This window comes from Chinchilla lanigera, unplaced genomic scaffold, assembly GCF_000276665.1.
Source record: "Chinchilla lanigera isolate Chin_1 unplaced genomic scaffold, ChiLan1.0 scaffold00093, whole genome shotgun sequence".
Taxonomy (NCBI): Eukaryota; Metazoa; Chordata; class Mammalia; order Rodentia; family Chinchillidae; genus Chinchilla; species Chinchilla lanigera.
In genome coordinates this window covers 3504640-3526190 of record NW_004955494.1, presented here as the reverse complement: position 1 = coordinate 3526190, position 21551 = coordinate 3504640, and the positions used below count along the sequence as shown (strand labels likewise).

General features: G+C 44.5%; 1 protein-coding gene across 7 annotated transcripts in view; it reads right to left on the bottom strand.

Moving 5' to 3' along the window:
• Positions 1-21551, bottom strand: part of Hipk2 (homeodomain interacting protein kinase 2) — a 188910-nt gene that overhangs the window by 28545 nt on the left and 138814 nt on the right. For 4 of the 7 annotated variants that reach the window (XM_005405436.2, XM_005405432.2, XM_005405433.2 and 1 more), the window contains exons 8-11: positions 16538-16745; positions 15497-15618; positions 5701-5843; positions 2917-3096 (exon numbers count right to left, since the gene is read on the bottom strand). In XM_005405436.2, coding sequence (XP_005405493.1) covers positions 2917-3096; positions 5701-5843; positions 15497-15618; positions 16538-16745 — 653 coding nt within the window. The remainder of the gene's footprint in view (positions 1-2916; positions 3097-5700; positions 5844-15496; positions 15619-16537; positions 16746-21551) is intronic. The other 3 variants (XM_013504951.1, XM_013504952.1, XM_005405437.2) reach the window with 3 other exon arrangements.

Below are 21551 nucleotides of genomic sequence, written 5' to 3'. Positions count from 1 at the left end.
ACAATGTCTGAAGCCCAGGTCAGTTGGATCCCAGCCACCATCACGAAAGGGGCCACTGCATGAACTTTCAGTTAGTCACTGTTAAGGCAGGGATGGCACCTGGGCCCTGGTTCCCCACTTCCAGGACGCTGGTCTGACAGGGCAGATGTACTGATCAGGATGCTCTCATCCTTAGGATGAAGGCCTTACTCTCTGGGCCTGCCCCATAAGGGTACTCATGTGTTGTTTTGGGGACACTGAGAGAACTGGTGTTTGCCACATGAAGCTTTAGTTTCCTTCCTGATGGTCTACCTACCATTTAGTAAACCATAACGCTTATCTCTTTGGTTTCCTTGGAAATGCTTGTTCTATCATTTATTAAATGAAAACTTTTATTTCTTAAGAGTTTCTGGATCTACTGGACCTAACCTTGGTGACATTAAGATTCAGTTTTTCCTCCTCCTTCCTCTGGGAAAAGGGCTTGGCTATGAAAGTATGTGTGTATAAAATGAAGAAACCCAAAATGACTTTTCTAGGTTTTGACCCCAGGGCATCAGTCTATCTGAATTGTAATGAGAAATTGGGGAAAGTGCAGAGAAAAAGGCATGCTTTAAAAAAGGCCTTTTAATTTGGTTTGGATTGAATTCAAAATTATTAAGTTAGACAATGCAGTTTCTTGTAACTTTAGGGAAAAAAATAACTTCTCCTAATCAAACCTTTGTCGATCCTGGTAGTATCTATGCAGTGAGAAAACAAAGCCAATGTATAATGCATCTTAGGCTTGGAAAAATCCTGAGAGACCTGAGCACCTTCTAGGTAAAGGGATGGCAGTAAAATGAAAACAACTCAGTGAAGGTACGCTTATTTAATTTTCTGCCTAGCTGGTGGCAGAAACATTGTTTATGCCTTTCTAGGGGCTGGTAATAAGTTTTACTGGTATGAGTATTGCACCATTTCTACTTATCATAAACCTTTGTGTTTGTTACTGCTCATGTGTTATGATTTTGAGGCTGTATTTACTGCCCAGCAGTAAGTGTCCCACTTGGCACTGTCAGAGAAAAGCAGGCCTGGATGCAGCGCCTTGTCTGTTGTCTCGGGTTGTTTTAAAAGTCGGTCTTAGATACAGGCAAACACACAACTTGTGCAGTAACTACACCGATCTTGACTACATAGGCAATGAACCTTCACAAAGCCAGCTGGATGCTGGGAAGACAGGAAGGGAGGGACTTGCTAACAGGGGTGGGGAGACCAAGAGTTCCTGGGGCCCCTGCTCGGTCAAGGGGGCTCTTGAGGCTGCTAAGCTCAGTTGTGTGTCAGATCAGTGTTCTGTGTGACTGCCTGAGTGGCTGGCATGACAGCACGTGAGGATCAAGCCAGTGGCCTTTGCTGCTGCCCAGTCTAACAGTGACATGGGTGTGTTGTCAACGCAACAGGCTGTGCAACAGGAACATTCTGGAGGGTTGCTGCTGACCTGAGATGAAGTGCCCGTAGCTGTCAGATACACCCAAACAGGGGATTTTTTTTTTTTTTTTTTTTTTGGTGTGATATTGGAGATTGAACTGAAGCTTTTTGTACTTAGCTATATCCTAGGCTCTTTAAAATTTTTTTTATTTTGAGACAAGATCTCACTAAGTCACTAAGTTGCCCAAGCTGGGTTCGAACTTTTGATCCTCTTACCTCAACCTCCCAGAGTGATGGTATTATAGGTGTGGGTCACCATACCTGGCTCGCTTTTGAAGAGTTTTGGAAAATGTTAAAAATGCCAACTACAATCCAGATATGAAACTTTCTCATCACTGGAGAAGTTCCACCATGCTCCTTCCCAGGCAGCCCCCTCCTCTCCCAAGGGGCTCTGGTCTCTGGAAACCACTGTTCTGAGCTGTTTGTTTGCCTTTTCCAAAGTGATATTTAAGTGGGCCCGGAGAGCATGTAGCCTTGATTATGTGGTCACTGAGATGAGACCAGAGTTAAAGGGAATGGGAAAGGTTACTGTCTTGCTGGTTAGTGTCTGGGAATAACTAAAGTTATCGGTTATATTTAAGCAAGGAACTATGTAAATTTCATTTTTTGACCTCAAATTTCTAAGTAAGTACATTTCTCTCGGTGTTTTGCTTTCATTTTTTTTTTTTTTTAAGAAGTGCTAGGGACTCAACTCAGGTATTTTTGCAAAAGTTATAATGTTAAGTGGTTTCCAAAGTGAAATTTCAGAGGTGAGGCTGTTTTCTAGAAAAGAAAGATAAAAATTCTTCAGCCAGACTTTAGCCAGGCTCTGAGCCTTCTCCTAGACCCATATGTATACTTGTAAAGTTCAATTTCAGTGTGCAGCCCTACTCAAATCAGTTCAGCCAGGGCCCCATGCTTGCTAGCTGGTCACCCGGATATTTCATCAGGTGCCCCACTGCTCCTCAGCCAGCAGGTCATGTGTGGTCACCATGGCCGCCTTCAGCACGAATCCAGTTGGGTCAGGTTAGCCGAAGCCCTCTGACCTCTTAGTGCTTGTCCATCCTCTGACCCAGACACTGTTCCTTGGCTGTAGATCCCACTTGCGATGCCTTGTGTAGAGCTGAGCCTAATCTCTCACCTCTACTGCAAGATTCACTCAGCATCCCTGTCCCTGTCTCCACGGTTTTGAATAAAATCTCCCTTACTGTGCTTTAGCCAGTATCACTGAATCATTTTTTCCTTAACAAAAGGGATCAAAGCACTCAGGGTGTCACACATGCCATGATCCCAGGCCCCTACCCTTAGTGTATATGCAGGGCTGGTACCAGCGCCAGGCAAGAGGCAGGATTCCACTTGCACCAACTCAGGGTGAGGGCTTCCTGCAAACCCTTGGGTGAACTATGTGGCTGGTACAGGATGTGCTGCAGGCTACAGCCTTTCTTCAACGTTCCAACCTTCTGGGGCTCCTGTCCTCCAGGAGCTTTCACCACCTACCTCACAGATGACTGGTGCTGCTTACTCTTCCGGGAGGAGGTGGTGCTGGTTGGCTGCTGCCTCATCACGTGGGCCACACCCACATTTAAGGGTTGGGCTGCTGGAAGGGTCACATGACCAGTCAAAAGTGCAGGCTGCTGCATGATGGGATTGTAATGGCTGCCGTGAGCATGCGTGTTTCTGAAAGGGAACCAGAAAGGCAAGCCTCTTTATTGGTTTTCCAGGAGCAGAACTCTTTCATAAAATGAGGCTTTTTCTCAAGTAAAAGCTGACTGTGAGGAACATTTCACTACCTGTGGGGTCCCTAACAGGATCAGCCCCCCTACAAGTAAACTCCCCAGGTGGGCTTCCTGGTACTGTTAAACCATTTTAAAGGAGGGGTTGGAATCCAGCTGGTTGGTGATGGAGGAGTTTCAAGTGGGAAGAATGCCAAATGTGTGGGCTCAGAGTGTTTAAATTTTAGAGAAAGGGGATAAATACTCCCTCCTTCAAAATCTTTGAAAGGGAGATTGCTGAACAATAATATGTTTATTTTATTTTAGAATTTACAAAGTGTCTTCAATGGATTCTCTCATTCTGATCTCTGAAGTAAGTAGGATCTTAGTAATATTATTTCATTAATGAGGAAATTCTGGTTAATGTGAAAAACAAACTTGGAAGATTGGGAGCCATATGTTTCTCATGTTAGGAAGCGTTAATGTTCTTTTGAATTCCCTCAGTGGCTAGCACAAGGCTCAGGCATGTAGCAGCTGATCAGTTAATTACACGCTTGCTGAATGGACAATTAGATTAACTGAAGGTTGAGTAGACATGTATAGTTTAGTATTAAATAAAAATTAATAACAGTGAGGCACATGTTGATAGAAATGCTGGCAGCCTGAATCCTGAAAATGGGTTACATTCAAAGTTCTGATAGTCAGGGTTGCTCAAAGTTCAGTGCCTTGTTTTCCCACAGAAATGTTGAAAGTGGTGATTAATTCAGAGATTTGCCCACAAAAGCCCATTTAATACATAATAAAATTAAAAGCCAAAGGAGAATTCATTTGAATTTTTAAAAATAATCACATTCTATATTTGCAAATTGGGGAAAAGGATGAATAGGAGGAAAAAAAAGCAGATGAACATTTGTGTGGAGATTTTGACAGAGTCTTTTAGGCATTTACATGTACTTTAGAAACTGATGTTGTGGATTCTTTATTTTGTTATTTCCCTACAGACACGTGGCATTCTTTTTCCTTTGAAACAGGCCTGGCACTGGCACATCTCTTTTATTAGCCATGACTATGGTGCTCTTTGGCTCACACATGAAATGGAGAGAGACTGGGAAGGAGGTGTTGGCTTCAGACGTCCACGCTTACTAGATAAGACATGGAAAAGAGAAAGGAGGGGGAGGAAACAGAAAACACGCACGAATGAGAAAATGTATGAGTACTGCTGAAATTAAATACGCTATAAATGCTGAAAGTGAAGGAAAAAAGGGGATATGGCACGTGTGTGGTCCTTTAGGAGAAAAATGGGTGAGGAAGAAAACAACCGGTCAGACTTCTTTCCAGTTGGTTGCTGTTTCTAATGAGCTGGAGGAAGAAAGGCGACCTTGCCAAGCAGGAACCTTGTGAATGGGCGAAGGGAAGAAGACAGGCGTATTTACTGCCTGTCATGTCAGGCGCTGCTATGGTGCATGTTAAATGCAGGCCAAGTGTTTTGTGGTTTATCTTAGTTTAATTTATTAAATTATCTTAATTTATCATCGAGCAATCTTGTGAGGTGAGCATCGTTACCCCACCCCACTGAAGAAGAAACTGAGGCTCAGGAAGGTTAACCTGTGCCGGATCAAGCAGTCAGAGTGAAGCAAGTGATAGCTGGTTTGAAAGTGCTTCCGGTAAATGGGCTGGGTGTGGGAGCCGGTTCCTTGTGCTTGATTTACACGGAGGATGGAGAGCGGAGAGCCTCTCCTGGGGGCTTCTGCCCCCTCCTGTCCACCTTTCCCTGAGAGCTCTTCATTCACAGTAGCTTTTTAGGTCAGACCAGGAGTGGTACAAGGCTCACAAAGTGGTAGCGAGACTGTCAGAAGGTGGAGGGGAGTGACTGGCCCTGGTGTTTGTGCTGCAGGACAGGCAGCCGAAGAGGCCATGGGGAGACAACTTGGGGGATGGCCATCTGGTTCTGCCTCGGTGGAGAGGGGCACCAGGTATTGGGGAGAGGCCTGAGGAAAAGGACAGGTGGCCATGGAAGTCAGGGAGGTGGATGGGTGGAGTTCTGTAAACAGCAGAGGTACAGCGTGCCGGCCGGTGGAAAACGAGGTGTGTAAGAGGGCCAGTAACTGAAGAGGCACACTCACCAAATGTGCCAGACTACCATTTCCAACAAACCTCAGCCTGTGAAGCCTTCCTCGGGAGGCCAGACAGACTCTAGGGTGCCATGTCTCCAGACATCTTGAGAACACTTTCTGGAACTGTTCAGGGCTTTAGGGACTCTCTTCTGTGTTCTTTCACTGGTGACAAACCTTTGTCTTCTGAGAGTGGAATTTAATTCTCAGAAAACTCAGGAATCATCTGGAACCAAGTCCACTGAATTACACTGCTGATTAAATGATGTAGTAACTGAATTTTCGGTGGACAATGGCAGCTGATTATACATCAGTAAAGCTGATTTTCTCCCACCCTGGCACACTGTTTAAAATTAACCTCTCCTTATAGGCTGGTCACAGTCCACACAACCTCCACAGCAGCGGAGCATGTGCCTCCCATCCCAGGCACCTCTCACCCTACCGAGTCTCCTGCTCACCTCCAGTCGGCCAGCTGCTGGGTGCCTGCCATGGTCTCGGGAATCACAGTCGCATGCTGTACTGACGTGTGCGTGGCCACTCCGGTCAGCTGCTGCCATGCCGGGGGAAGTAGGATCTGCTGGGTACCACTTGGCCAGGCCTGCTACAGGACAGAGGATGTTTGTCATCATCACATTTGTTACCACAAACTGATTTGCAGAATCCAGCACTTCATCTCTGCCCAGAGTTGTGCTAGAGCCTGCAGCTGTAGTGAAAGTGGAGATCTGGTTTCTGACCTCCTCAGAAACTAAACTAAAGAGAGACAACATTAACATAAGTGAACTAAATAGAAGCCAAGGAAGTACAGGAGCACAGAGCTGTATGGAAGGGATTCATTCATGTTGAAGAATGACTTATGACTCTGCTCTCGCGAACAATGCTTGAAGCTTTTAGAACATCATTTATTGACTGCTCCTATTGCACGGCTATGTGCAAGGGAGTGAACTGGGCCAGATGAGGCGACTCCTTGCTCTCAGGAAGCTTCCTGTCTCTTTAGCACTATTTGACACTTTACCTTTTGTTTATCAGTAAGCATCCACAGAGTGCTGTGAGTGTACCTTGGTGGTAGACAGCTTGCTTAGCACGTACAAGGCCCTGATTCTACCCCCAGCACTGCAAAATAGCAGAACCACCCAGAGTTCACCTTGTGTTATGTTTTGAATCTAAGTTTACACAATTCTGAGATCAATAACAATCTGGTGGCCAAAATCCAACAACCAGTAGTAGGAAGCACCATTCTCAGCTGGGATCTTTAGCCTGACAATTACTTTTATTCCTCAAAGCAAAAATGAGAGATCAGTAGGAAGCCAGTGCTTCCATCTTCATGTATCAAGATTTCTCAAAGAAATCTGAAATGAACTTTTGTGATTGAGTCCTCTTGAATAGACTGTACTGGAGTGTCTGTGTGTGCAAGTGTGATGTTTTAAAGAGAGTTTTTTTTTTTTTTTTGGGTGGTGCTGGAGATCAAACCCAGGGCTTTGTGCATACGAGGCAAGAGCTCTACCACTGAGCCATATCCCCAGCCCGTTTGAAACTGTTTGTACCCTCTATCATTATTTTGCTTGCCTTTAGTCACTAAGTGATTTAGACCAAACAGCTGCCTAGAGTTGCACACTTGAAGGACGACCACTAAGGTTAAGGCAGCCAAGGATCAAAGGGTTGGATATCTTAGTTATAGTTCTCTTTCCATCTGACTGGAGATGACCATCATTGGGTAATGCATCTAATGCAGTGCTGCACACACCGGGCACATGTTCAATGTGTGTGTTTTGACTCACATGGATGAACAAGCACAACTGCAAATGGATTATAAGTCAAGGAGTTTTTTAAAAAATGATGCTAGCTGGGTTAGGGGCTGGGGATTTAGCTCAGTGGCACAGTGCGAGCCTGGCAAGTGTGAGGTCGTGAGTTTGATTCCCGGTACCGGAAAAAAAACAAAACAAAACAAAATGATGCTAGCTGGGTGTGTGGGAGGTTCATGCCTATAATTCTGGCATTCTGGGAGGCTGAGGCAGGAGGATCACAAGTTTAAGCCCAGCCTGGGCAACTAAGTGACTTAGCAAGACTCTGTCTCCAAATAAAAAAAGGGTGGGAATGTAGCTCAGTGTGAAGATCTTGGCTTCAATCATTAGTGATCTACTCCATGTTCCCTGTCCATCATCCTTTATTGCAAACGAAGCCAGTAAAACCTTATACTTTTTGATATTATCTGTTTGGTTATTGATCTGTTTTGACATAGGTAGAAAGCTCCCAGACTACAGATCATACTTAAGTGTTTAATAAATCTCCATTGATTAAATGAAAAAAGCCATTCTACCAAGTCTATTAACTATAGTTCATTGTATTTCACATTTACTGAATTCACAGTAAGCAGAAAAACTTAACTGATTAAAATAGTTGTCAACTAAAAATATTCAATGAATAACAAGTCCACTGGCAGTAAGATTTCTATTGCTTAGTCATCTGAACTCATTTCAGAGCTCATGAACAGCATTAGTTTTGACTAGTGTTATTTAAACAATATTGATAGCAAGCTAAGGTCATCATCTTTTTCTATTTCCTCAAAATAGCTATTAACATTTATTTCAAAGGATAGGGTAGAAGGCTGTATTTGACTTCTTTCCATAATTGATACACTCGGCTCATTTCAGATTATATTTCATCACACATTTCTAAATTTACAGCTACCACTAAGAATGGAGCTAGTATTTCTTGATGTATATTATGTGCCAAGAACAGAGATAGATGGTAAATGGATTTTTTTGACTTCCTAACACCAATTCTGTGAGGTAGGGTCTATTATTTCCTCCCACTTCTCAGGAGAATAAACTGAGACACAGTTTAAACAGCTTGCCCAGAAACATGGCAAATTGGGCACATACATTTATTATTCTCCCTAAACCCAACTAAAATGGACGAACAGATTCATAAGGGCAGAGTCTACCAGTTAACACAATTTGGAAGTGGGATACCAGAGATATGATTACCTAGCGAGTTAGCAGACAGAAGGATTCTAGGGTAAGCTTGCATATTAAACCCTTCCATTCCTAGATCCCTGGTGTGCAGGTTTATGCCTCCCCCAGTGCAGGAGGCTGGATGATTCTAAGGCGACTGTAAAGACCTACAGGAGGAAAGAGTTATGGAGATGACATTTGGGAACCAGGGGGTCTGCCATGCTGGGCTTGGGACAGGAAGCTTCCAGCATGACAGCCTAAAATAAACAAAAAAGAAACTCAGAAGAAATAAAAAACAATGTAGAAACCAGAGGAAAATTTCCAAAGATCTATAATTAATGACCACACAGAGTTAAAAAAATATATCTCCATTAAACAAGATCATATAAAGGAAAAATATATATATCAATAGCTAAATTCAGTGAACAAGAAAGAAACTAGCAATTAGAACCATGACAAAACAATTCAAAAGATTAAAAAAGAAGTTGAGGACATCTCTCAGAAAGTAGCACAGATAGAAGATATAGAGAAAATAGAGGGGAAATAAAATTGGAAGAAAAATATTAGAAATACCAATACCCAAATTCTAAGAACTCTATGGAGAAGAAATTGTCAAAGGAAAACTTTAAACATTGAGATTAAAAGGAAAACAGGTGGCTGGGGTACAGCTCAGTGGAGGAGCCCTTGCCTAGCATTTCTGAGACCCTGGGTTTGATCTCTAGCACTGAAAGAAGAATTTAAAAATAGGGTGCCAGGGACAATATAGGAAGAAAAGACCCCCAAGAAAACCTGAAGTTTTGAAATCTGAGACCACTGTAGACAAGGAGAAAGCCTTAAAAGTTTTCAGGCAGAAAAATAACAGATGCTAAACTGAGTATCTGGACTATAACATGTCAAACACACACATTTTCTTATAGCTCTGGGAGGATTTGGGGCTGCATAATAAAAAACACACAGAAAACTAATCCAGTTTAAAAAGAAGACCTATTAATGCCAGCAAAAATACAAAGTTGTACAAGAAAGGAAATGTAATCATAGTATATTATGAAGATCAACTAAGAGTAATATATATAGTATTTTTTTTAAGAGTAGAAACATTTATTGGAGAAAAGGGATGGGGGATAGGAATGGGGAATGGAATAGTTCCTGAGAGACAGGAAGGGTCCCAAACGGGTTGCCCATATATATAGTACTGATGATAACTCTGTTGTCTTGGTTACTTTTCTCTCGTTGCTGAGAAAAATACCTGCTGGCCAAAATTAAGGAAAGAAAGGTTTATTTAACTCATAGTTTGTGGAGGTTTTAGTTCCTACTCGGCTGGCTCCAAGGCAGAGTGGCACATGGCAGAGAGCAACTATTCATGGCAGCAGAAGACAGCAAAAGCAACAAGAGCAAAAAGGGGAGACCAGCCAAGAGCAAGCCTCTTCCCCTCCCTTACACTGTATGTAAATTACCCACCCCAGGGCAGCTGTAGCACTCACACCTGTAATTCCAGAATTGGACCATGGATTAATCAAAAATCTAGAAGCCCGCCCATGACTGCATGAGGATTTGAGGGGACATCGAGACACAAACTGTAACATCTGTAAATACTACAAAGTTGGTATTAAAAATTATACAAGAAGAATGGAAGAAAGGGAGAGAAAGGCAGAGGAGAGTGAGACAGCTTGTGTGTGTGTCGTGAGAGTGGGAGCTGGGCCTTCATCTTTCATAACAGGAAGGCAAATGTAAAATTAAACATGGAAAATCACTGAAAACCAGTCTGCTATGCTATTTAGAAGCAGGAAGTTAAGGAGGATGAGTGGTCAAATTAAAATTGTTTTGAGGTGGTGGAATTGAAAGATGGGGAAGAGCAGGGAACTATGAGGTTTAGGGCAATGTCTGTCCAACAAAACCATGCCGGAGTCCTTACCACCTGCTCACCCCGGTCTGGCACCACGTGAATTCTGGCTCTTCCCCAAGGTCAAAATGACCATGAAAGGTCAATGTTTTAAATCAGTTCAGGATATGGAGGGGGCCATGACAGTGTAACTGAAGACGCTCATGAAAAAGGAGTTCCAGAGCTGTTCTCGAAAGTGCCAAGAACAATGAGATAAGTGTGTTCAGAGTGAGTGGAAATATTCTGAGGAGGGTTAATGGCAATGAGTCGTTTAGGGGAATACATTTTTTTCAAATTTAAACACTCCTGGCATTTTTGAATCATACCACATATATTTTCTTATATTTGTGGTATTAACTTTTAAAAAATTATGTAGCTATATTTCTTTGAAAAAGAATGAAACTTAAATTTCAAAAATAATTTCTTGGCCAGGCATGGAAGCTCATGCCTGTAATTCCAGCACTGGGGAGGCTGAGGCAGGAAGATCACTGTGAGTTCATGGCCAGCCTGAATTACACAGTGAAACCCTGTCTAAAAAAAAGGCAAAAAAAAAAAAAAAATTGGTTGTGATGTCACACAGCCAATAAGTGGCAGAGCTGGTATCTGAACATGGGCAATGGGATTCTATGCTCCCAGTCAACATCTTGCCTCTTTTCATGGAGATGAGACAAATGTGATAGGCCATTCTAGGGACCAGGCTGTGTGGCAAGTGTGTAAAGGGGTGTGATCAAGTCTTCCGTAATCATCGACCACACCCAGCAACACAGGGGCAGACAGCAAGACAGTGGTGGGAAAGACTGGTCTGAAAATGTTATCAGCAGAGGTTTCTGAGTGACAAGCAGAGAACTTTGATATTTTGGACAGTGTGAAGAGTTGAAAGTAACAGTTTGTCTTCAGGGAACGTTTAAAGGGATACAAGTGACAAATGATTCCGTTGGCTAGAATATAAAGGGAGGCTGAGGCAGGAGGACTGCCATAAGTTCAAGGCCAAGCTGGGCTACATAACTAGATTTTTTTTTCTCCAAAAAGGAAAAGAAAAAAGAATGTAAAAATTCCATGGAAAAATCTACATCTACAAGGGTCTGGCATTTCTGAATTTCTGATCTAGCTCTGCTAGACAAAGGGGGTTTGAGATGGGGAAATTTGATTTGGTTCTTGTCCAATTTGGTTTGCGGCCAGAATCATGGAAAGAATTAAGTTTGTGAACCAGGGTACCACTATATTTTCCCCGTCAAGAACTGTACTTCCCATTTCTCCACCTTTACCTACTCATTCACAATTTCTGTGGTGGCAGATGCCGGCCGTAGCTTGGGGCATGGAAAGATAGAGGTACATATCAAAAAGTTTTCTTAGCTGGGTGTTGTGGCAGATGCCTATAATCTCCACACTTTTAAGGCTGAGGCAGGAGGATCTTGAGTTGAAAGGTAGCCTGAGCTATATAGTGAGGTCTCCCTATGTTTTTTCTCTTTGTAGGCAATCCATGAACATCAGTCCGTGTCCCTGCTGGGAGAAGGTATGATGCTCTCCCCTCTTATCCTGCAGATGCTCTCAGGGTAGCCCAAGAGAACTGCTTCCTAGGTGACATGTGCTGCTACTGTGAGGTACAGGGTGAGGGGAAAAAGGCAAAGACAGTAACACAAAGAACTGACTCAAAGACTCAAGCCATCACAAGTGAAATTCCTGAAGAGTTTAAGTATTTAGAAGAAAAGCACGATGCTGAGTTTTTGGATACATTTAAGGCAAACAGTTTTTAGAATGCTTCTGCCTGAAACCTAGAAATTTACCCACAGGTGAAAGATCCAGCTTGAATGTTTAATGACTGCTTTATAACAAAACAGTCACCATACCAGTTTTGTAACTGGGCTTATAGGTGTCCTTCAGAAGGATCATTTAAAAGCCAGTAGTAGAGAATTCCATCTGAACAGGATAACATTGGTATTGATCAAATGAAAGCACAGAGAAGAAGGAAAAGCAACCAGCAAACAAAAAGACACAGCGTGATACTGAATAGGGCCAGATATTTTTTTTTTACTTAATAATATATCTTAGAAGTCTGCATGTCAACACACACAGGTCTACAGCGTCCTTTTTAATGGCTAGATGGTGTTCCATTTTATGCACTCATCTATTGACTTAACAAATCCCCTAGGGGTGAACATTGAACTTGCTTCCAACAGTTGTCCGTTACAAACACTACAGCAATTAAAATCTCTGTACACACATTTTTTTTCACTTTCCCAATTATAGATTTAGGTTAAATCAACTTGGAGATTTACGACACTCTAGAGGTTCTTTCTGAAGTAAGTGAAAGGTGGAGCCCTCTCTTGCTATGATTAAAGATCTGAAACAAATTCAGAAATGCTGAGCCTACTGGTTCCACCCACTGCACAATGAAGACGTCTATCTGTGCTAAGAAGAGATGCTGCTTGTTACTTCTTTCCGCATGGTTCCTGGCTCACTCAGGTTAAGTGTGCAAACACAGCAAAAGGCCTATAATTACCCCTGCAAGCACACACGAAATCTATAGATTGTTTGGCTCACAGAAGAGCAGCAGTGGGGACCAGTCTAGACTTTTGGCTCTCAGATAGTATGAACAAACCTCTTTGCCCCGGGACAGCTGCAGTTCTTTCCTGTGATCAATCTTGGCCTTTTGTGAACTCCCCGCTCCCAAACGAGGCAACAAAAGGAAGCTACGAGGACTGACGGGATAGGAGGGAGAGACCTGTTTTAAATATAGAAGCTCTCCATGGATCATCTTCCCACAAAAAAGCAGCCTGTGTGCCGCCAGTTGCTGCTGTTAGTGGTCACTTGCACAGTGTCAGTTTGGATGCAAGAGCAAAGACAAAGATTCATGTCGAATCCTTTCCTGTCTTAGCTTTTCCTGAAGAGGCGCTAATATCCAACATATTTTATAAGACTAACTGTATTCAAATCAAATAAGGGTTCAAGGGAAATTTATATGCCATTTCTCACCTATGAACACAGATGTGAAGATGCTAACTACAGTATTTACCAACTGAATCCAGTACTTAAAAGTATGCATCTGTTATGGTTTGTGTCTGGATGCCCCCCAAAAGCCTCATGCAGTCATGGGGCGGGGTTCTAGAGTTTTTGATTGATTCATGGTCTAATGCTGGGACTATGGGTGTGAGTGCTACACCTGCCCTGCGGTGAGCAGCCTGCATGCAATATAACGGAGGGAAAGAGGCTTGCTGCTGCTCCTCCCTTTTTGCTTTTGTTGCCTTTGCTGTTTTCTGCCATGAACTGTTGCCCTCTGCCATGTGCCACTCTGCCTTGGAGCCAGCTGAGTACGGACTGAAACCTCCATAAACTGTGAGCTAAATAAACCTTTCCTTCCTTAATTCTGGGCATCAGGTATTTTGTCTCAGCAGTGAGAGAAAAGTAACCAAGACACCATCATACCAAACACAACATGATCCAATAAAGTTTATCTCATAAATACAAGGATAGTTTACATTACACAGTCTGTTAATATAACTTGTTACACTAGCTTGTTCCATTATATATAACTTGTTATATTAACAGATTAGGGAACAAATAACATAAGCATTTCAACAGATGCAAAAGGAATGTTTGATATAATTCAATATTCATTACAAATTTAAGTATGATAGTGTCTCTACCAAGTATTTGTAGTAAATAAAATACCCAAGAAGAAACAGCTAGAAGAATTTACTTTAGGTAGAAGTCAAACATGTCCAATATGAACACTATTATTTAACATGGTTTTGAAGGACCTAGTCAGCCCAGAGATATCACAGCAATTAAAAAAATGATATACAGATGGGAAAGCAAGAAACCAAATATTCTCCACAAATAAAAAAATTACATAACAAATGCAAAAGAGTTCATTGAATGAAGGATTGCTATATAACAAGCCCAACAGATCAAACTCAGTTGTAGTCATATAAACCAAATATCAATAATTAGAAAATATGACTATTAAAACTAATAACAAGTTATAAAATAGAAATTATTCAAACAAGGAAAAACTTTATGAAATTTAATAATGTAGTTATACTATATTCATGAATAAAATGACTTGATATTAAAAAATGACTTGATATTAAAACATGTCAATTGTTCCTAAATATAAATCCAATGAAGTCCAATAAATAATAATTAATTTTCATTTTATTTTGAAACTAACATTTTTTATGGAAGAGTGATGTTCAAATTCACATGGAAGCTAGGTGTGGTGGCACACTCTGGGAGGCTGAGACAGGAGGATCTCAAGTTGAAGTATTAGTGATACCCTATCTCAAATTAAAAAAGAAAAATCATATGCAAAAGAAGAGACAAAAAGAGACAAGGAAACATTGAAGAATGGGAACCAAGCTTTCCTTACCAGATACCAAGGCATATATTAAAGTTATGAAGATTAACATGAACAGAACTCTAGAGAAGCCAGCAGACTATAGGAAAGCCAAGAACAGATCTATGCAATGCGATTACACAAAGATTAAAACCACAACCACTTCTATTGAACAAGCCATCATAAATAAAATGTCTTTGGGAACACGCCTTACTAAACATAAAGTGCGTCTAAACTAACTACATCCAGGTCAACTGCCCTTGTGCCCCGCGGCAGAAAGGATGAGACGGAAGGAGGACAGCAGGATGATGGGAGGCAGGGGCTGGCCTTGGACGGCCTGGGTTTGGGGTGGTTCTGTTACCTCACTGCTGTGTGTCTTTGAGAATCACTGTGGTTTAGTTTCTGTTTGTCAGATGGAGACAAACACCTTACTGTATCATTCCAGGGGTTATTAAGTAAATTAACAACTTCAAAGTGCCTGGCATAATGAGGTATTTGTTACTAGGGCTCAAGTATCACTGAGGATTCATTACTGTTATTGCCACCGTTACCTTCAGTTTATATTATTCTTGATAAAATTCCAACCATTTTCATCTCTGTGGCGTCACCCTACCGTTTAGGTACGTACATGGGGAGAGAAGGGCGGTTCCAGGGCACAGCTTCTGAGAGCCTGCTTTTCAGCTATAAAACAGAGAGGTAATCTCCAGGGCTCTTTTGGCTTCAGAAAATCATTTCTATTTCACAAGGAAGAAATTTGAGGCAAAGAGATGTTAACTGACTTGCCTTAGGTCACTGAGAATTACTAGCAGATTTCAGATTAAAACCTAGGTCTCCCAGATTAATTTGCATTACAAAGATCTGAGAGTAATTTCCCTAGACTCTTGGTATCTACATCTCTTCTTAAAATTGTAAGCAGATACTTAGGAAGGTAATTCACTTGGGGATCATTTAGAATATTAGAGATATACTCCAATGACTGGAAGTGCCTAACTCATTACCAGGGAGTGAGTTACTGGAGAGAGAGCTGCTTGGTGAATGACACTAACATGGGTGACGGCGAGGTGCGTAATAACCGAGGAAAGGATTACCTGAGCGAGCAGACCTGGCTGGATCTGTAGCGGCTGTGCTCCTGGGGCTTGGGTGACAATGGGAACGGCATTTTCCATGCGCACTGAGTAGCCAGCATGCTTGGAGGGAGAGGCCTGTAAGCCTATTGCAGACAACCAGGAGGGAGAGAGGCATTGGGTGAGTGACTGGAAACAGCTAGATGAAGAGATCCCTCCCAACCAGTGGTGTCATCTGTCATGTCCCAGCCCCTAACTAACAACCAGGTTTTGTTGTTTAGGCTTTGTGAAGTTTCCCCTTTAGTTTTTAAATTAAAAACCATGCTCCCCCGCCTCAAAAAAAACCTTGAATGTTTTTAAAGGCTGGGAGATCAAATTACAGTCTCTATGGCCAAAGTGGGACAGTTATACTGACAAATTACAACAGGAAGACAAGGGCTCCTAACCACTGAGACGTATCTACATGTGCCCTGTAAGGAAGGCTGGGTCTGGAATCGCAGGGACTAATCCCGAGGAACGGCGTACATGCTTACACACGTGGCTTGCCAAAATAAATTCTTGAGCTGGCTGTGTGCACTGTCACAAGGCACACAGTCACTCTACAGGAGAAGAGTGCTGGGGTCATGGCCAGAGAATCGTTTGAGGAGGCCCTGGAAGTTCCCTCCAGACAGATTTCTATTCTCCAATGAACTGGGACTCTGTTGGCTGTTGGGAGACTGGCACCTCTCTCTAGATATCACAGCAGGGCACTTCATGCGAGGAAAGCAAGAGCAGACATCAGCATAACAATGGGCCCACAGACAAAGTGCTTAATTATACAGCTGACCAGGGACCCCATTCCTGGCAGGTGGTGACAAGAACAACAAATTGACTTGGTGCCCACGCACAAGTTCTATTGTTTCTAGGTTGGCCACAGCGGGACAGGAGCCCCTGGCTCAGGCTCACCTCTCACTGAAGGAAGAGAAGAGGGCTTTCTTCCATGGATGGAGCACGCCAGGAGCTGGCAGGTGCCAGGCCCCCGAGATAGCCCCACAGGATGCAGGCGAGCAGCAGCTGTCAGCTTACCTTGGAAGCCGGGGGGACACACGATGAGCGCTTGCTGGAAGGGGTCAGGCCGGGCACAAATCTGAGCTGTTCCCGTCTGCAGGGGCATGCTCCGCTGGGCCACTGCAGCCATGGATGCCGCTGAGGGCTGGTAGAGTGTAGATTGGTAGTTTAGTATGGAGACCTCGGGATTGGCTAAGGAAATAGTGGCACTGGTGGAGGTGGGAGCCTAAAGGAATGATGGGGATTAAACAAAAATAAACAAAAATAAAAAATGAGGGAGGTGGAACATTGGGAGACATGAATCTAAATCAAATAAATGAACTCAAAGAAGAACAAACAAAACCAAGAGCAAAAATAGAGAGAAGCAGAAATCCAGCTGAAAGTCTCGGGGAAAGCAGGCACTGGAAGGCACAGGAGACACATGGCCACCTCTGAGGCTCATCTCCCGCCCTGCTCCTTGCATCTATGGGGCCCACACAACAGTACAAAGGGTTGCCTGTGTATTATACACTTACATGCTGCAAAGTTAAAAGTCAGGCTAGGAAACTATTAAATAAAACACCTGCCCCTCCACTTAGACAAATTATACCTCCCAGCGACCTGGAAGGCTGGGTCTGTGTTGGGGCTTTTGGAATTCCTTGGGTTCTGCGCTGCAACCGTGCGATGAGCTGAGCCCTGCCTCACTTCTCACTGCCCAGCCTGGTCCCACCAACTCAAGGGGCTTTGGGCACACAGGGACTGTGCTGCCAGCCCCCATGTCCAAGTGCTGCTCTCTTCCCCTTGGGCCTGCTGGTGCCGTCCATTCTTGGGCAACAAATCCAGCAAGAGGCCTCTGCAGGCCCTGAAGACCCAGGTCTCAGATCCTCAGCACAGCAGCACTGGCCCAGGAGGAGCCGCAGCAGGGCCCTGCAAGGAGCCCTCTTGCTCAGGCCTGAGGCCTGTACTGCTCACAGCACCCTTAGATGCCGCAGAGCCAGCTACGCAGAGCTGTGAGCTACAGACCCAGCACTGCAGGGCCCATGGAGACTTGGCTCTCCTGTGTGAATTCCTGGCACTAAGACTGGCATTCAGCTACTAGTGGTGGAAGGCAGAAGGGCTGAAGATCCAGGGAATTTCAGTGGAAGTGGGCTTGACAAGTGCAAGCCATCACAATGGTGTCCTCTCTCCTTTCTCCTTGAGAAAGAGACATCATTTGAAATTGAACTTCAACATGAAGCAAGGCTCTAGAAGAACAAATTCTAAACTGGGATCCTTTCCCCTTCTTAGTTTTTCTCACACTGATCCTTCAGGAAGATGCAGGGAGACTGGAACAAGTTTCAAGCTGTACACTGCCTGTGGAGGTTTTGCCTCTAGAAGTTATAAAGACTAAGGGATGCAGAGGGAAAGAGCCCAGTGGCCACCCCGGACATACACACAGAGACAAGCCTGAGTAGAGAGTGTGTATGTGTCAGGTTTGATAGCAAGCACCAAGTCTCACTTTGCATATGCTTTTTAACTCAGATTCATGTGCTGAATTTTAGAGGAAAGAAGTTTGTTTGAAAACAATCACTACATTGTGCCATGTGGATTAGGATTGAAGCTACGTATGTAAAAATGTGTGTTTGCTGCCCACGTCCAGACACGATGGCGGCATACACGCACACACAGGTGGGAACCAGAGCCTGTGTTTGTCTCTGATGGAAGGACTGCGCTTCCTGGTTCCCCACATCGCCCTCTCTCCTGGAGTCTGCTCAGATACTACATGCTGGAGCCCAGCTCCAGCCCCCGAGGGTCTCCCTGCTTGGGGCCCTGGCACCAATGTCCTTGAGGTCCCCCAGCTCATGCTGAGCTGTCCCTCTCTCTGGTCAGTCACTGCTCCTGCTGCTCCAGGTGCCTCAATTCTTTGTAGCTGTTGCTTCCTGGGGCTGGGGTCCTGTAGGGCCCTGAACTGTGGTGCCCCAGCTTCTGCTTCTCTTCCAGCTCTTCTCGGGCCATTCTTCCCAGACCATTCCCAGACCATTCCTTCCAGAAGTATCTGTGGGTGTCTGGCCTACTCACCAACTCCCAGGGCCTGCGAGGGATTGCAGGCTGTGTACCTTGGCCCAGGTCTCCTTGCTCCCCATCCCTTCTCAACTTATCTTTTTCTGCTCTCCACGTTCTCGGTACAGGGCAGATTAATCTGTCCATTGTTTTCCAAGCCTACTGTGAACAAAGGCCTTGTATTTCACATAAATCCTCTGGCCCATAGCGTTCTATGCCAGGCCTTGTGCTTGAAGGCCTAGGCCTGCATCCCTGTGCTCCACAGCGGGGCCACTCCCCGTCATGACCCCATCGATGGCAACATCACTCCTGTCTCACTCTTACATGGTACAGCGTACCCCACCAGCTGGGCTCCTACTAGGGGGCTGTCCAGCCTGAAGAGGTCACTCCCTTCTCTGGACTCATGTACCCCGGGTGTGTGCTGGTATTTATCTGTGTTTGCTTATGGCCCAGTTCACCATGCAGACCAGGAGCTCACTGAGAAGACGAGTCCTCCAGCTCTTGTAGTTTCAAGGACAAATGAAGTTGCATCCTGACCTGGGCCCTGTCCACAGTGTGACTATTAGTATGCAGGGAGGTTCCCTCCAGTTTCTAACCTAAGGATTGGCTGAAGAAGTACATGACAAAGCGCCAGTTTTCTGCCTCTTCGTATCCTCTTGGTACCAGGAAAGGTAACTAGTCTGTCACCTGTTCCAGAGCAGGAGGAGGATAATAGGAGCTCTGTGGTTAACAGATGGAGATAATGAGAAAAAGTCAGTTTAATGGCAATGTGGGCTCCAGAAAAAAGGGATAAGTAATTCTTGCAAGCAGCATCACAGTTGTACTAGATGTTTAAATTGTGTGACACCCATAAAGAAGGGGTTTGAGCTCGGCCTACAAACACAAGTTAAAATTCTTAGAATGCTAGGTGCAGCCAGGCATAGTGGCAGATGCCTGTCATCCCAGCACTTGGGAGGCTGAGGCAGGAGGATTTCCACAAGCTCAAGGCCAACCTCAACTACACAGTAAGACCCTGCTTGAAAAAGAAAAGAGAGTGCTAGGGGCAAATCACAGAATGCCACTGATATGTTAGAGAAGTGGCTGACCCACTGGATTACACCAAGGATACCTAGTAGCATAAGCCTCATTCAGTACATTACTACCTGGCTAGCAGTTTTAGAATGTAGGGAAGTCAGCTTCCAAGAGACAGAAGGGGCTATGTATCACTGACCCAGTTTCCTTGAGATGTAAAGTATTATAGATTAGTGGCCGCTTGGGAAAAGACCCTCTGATGAGGATGCATAGGTATTACTGCGAGCAAGAAGCAAGGGACTGTTTGTACAGTTTAATGTCCCACTTCTAACATGAAACTGTGAGTGCATTTTACTGCTTCTGAATACTTGACACAAAAGGTCCAAGAAGCTAATACAGAAAACAAGTTACTAGGATGCAGACACCACTGAAAGGCATTTTAGGAGCATTTTAGGAGACACCACTGAAAAAGCATTGAGGAGCTCATGGAACTTGAATGGTGCTGTGCGCATATGCACATGTACATGTGCATGTGTGCATGTGTTTCAAGAGTACAGACCGGTGCCAGACTGCGCATCGTGCAGGAGTTAAGGCAGCCATGGCTGACAGGGCTAAGTGCCCTGTGCTTGCTCTTCTTCGGAAGTGGTGATGACAGTCGCACTAGCACCTAGCTCACACTGCTGCTAGGAGGACTCAGAAGTACGACACAGGCAGCAGAGTCCAGGACAGGGACTGTGCCCTGTGGCGACATAACTACGTCATGACACTGTCAGAGGGTAAGCAGGCTTCAGTGCTGAGTAACTTTTTCTCCTGATCCATTCAGAAGGAGGGCACAGGAGAATCCAGTGCCACAGAATGGCGATCACATGCTCAGACTCCTTGCTTCTGTAGGATGGCACTTCCTTGTACCCAGTGCTCCGGCCCCAACACTTTACTAAATTCCCAGCCTCTTCCCGATTTGGAAGATCTCAGTGCTGTGGAGAAGAGCGGTTTTCGTATTAGGTAACTGCCTCTTTGATGAGAAGCCCTTTTGGTCTTCAGGACACTCTTTGGAAAGGATGTGCTGGGTGTCATCTCACGGGTAAGATGGAGGTGGCCTCCCCTGGCATGGTCAGGAGCCCAGGACTGCAGTTCTGCAGCTTGGTAGAGACAGACGGCCTGGTGGGGACTCACCTGACCTGACGCATGCTGAGGAGGACCCTGCCCTGCGCTCCGTCAGGCCCTTTGGGATTGGATGCGGGGGGACAGAGGGTGGACGGGGATATGCAATCTGGGGTTCACAGGCTAACATCAGGTGTCTCATGAGGAGGACAGAAGGAAAAGCTCAGGAGGTAATGAGCAAAACCATAGTGACAGCTGTCAGAAGTTCGTACCTCGCTGCAGACCCTCTAGCCTTAGGTCTGGGCTAAGGATGAGGAGGAAATGTGCCTTTCATTGGCCATAAGCATTAAGAGAAAGTGTCAATAATACTAATGGCCCCCAGGGGGCAGCAGATCCCCCTGGCTTGGTAGCAGCTGGGCAGAAGGAAGTAAAGCTAGCCTTAGCACTCATCATGCAAAAGATCCTGTTCTCCCCATCAAATCCCTGGAATACAAGACAGGACAGGCAGGCCCAGGGCTGAAAAGCAGCGGTCAGTAATTCCTCAATGACAAGGGGGGACCTGATGACAAAGTGGACAGCAAGCTAAAGGTATTCACGCTTCAGGTGTAGCATATACACATTCCTCTCCTTAATGGCTGTGTGTTCATGTGTCTGTGTGTGCATAAGTATAAACACAACCATTTCTGTCATAGATTGCTATCAAGAAAAGTCCAGGGGGCTGGAAATTTAGCTCAGCGGCAAAGCGCCTGCCTGGCAAGCGCAAGGTCGTGAGTTCGGTTCCCGGTACCGGAGAAAAACCAAAAAAGAAAAAAAAGAAAAAGGAAGAAAGAAAGAAAGAAACTTGAGGTGTGTCTCAGGTGGAGCCTGAGATTGTGAATTTCTAACAAGCTCCAAGATATTG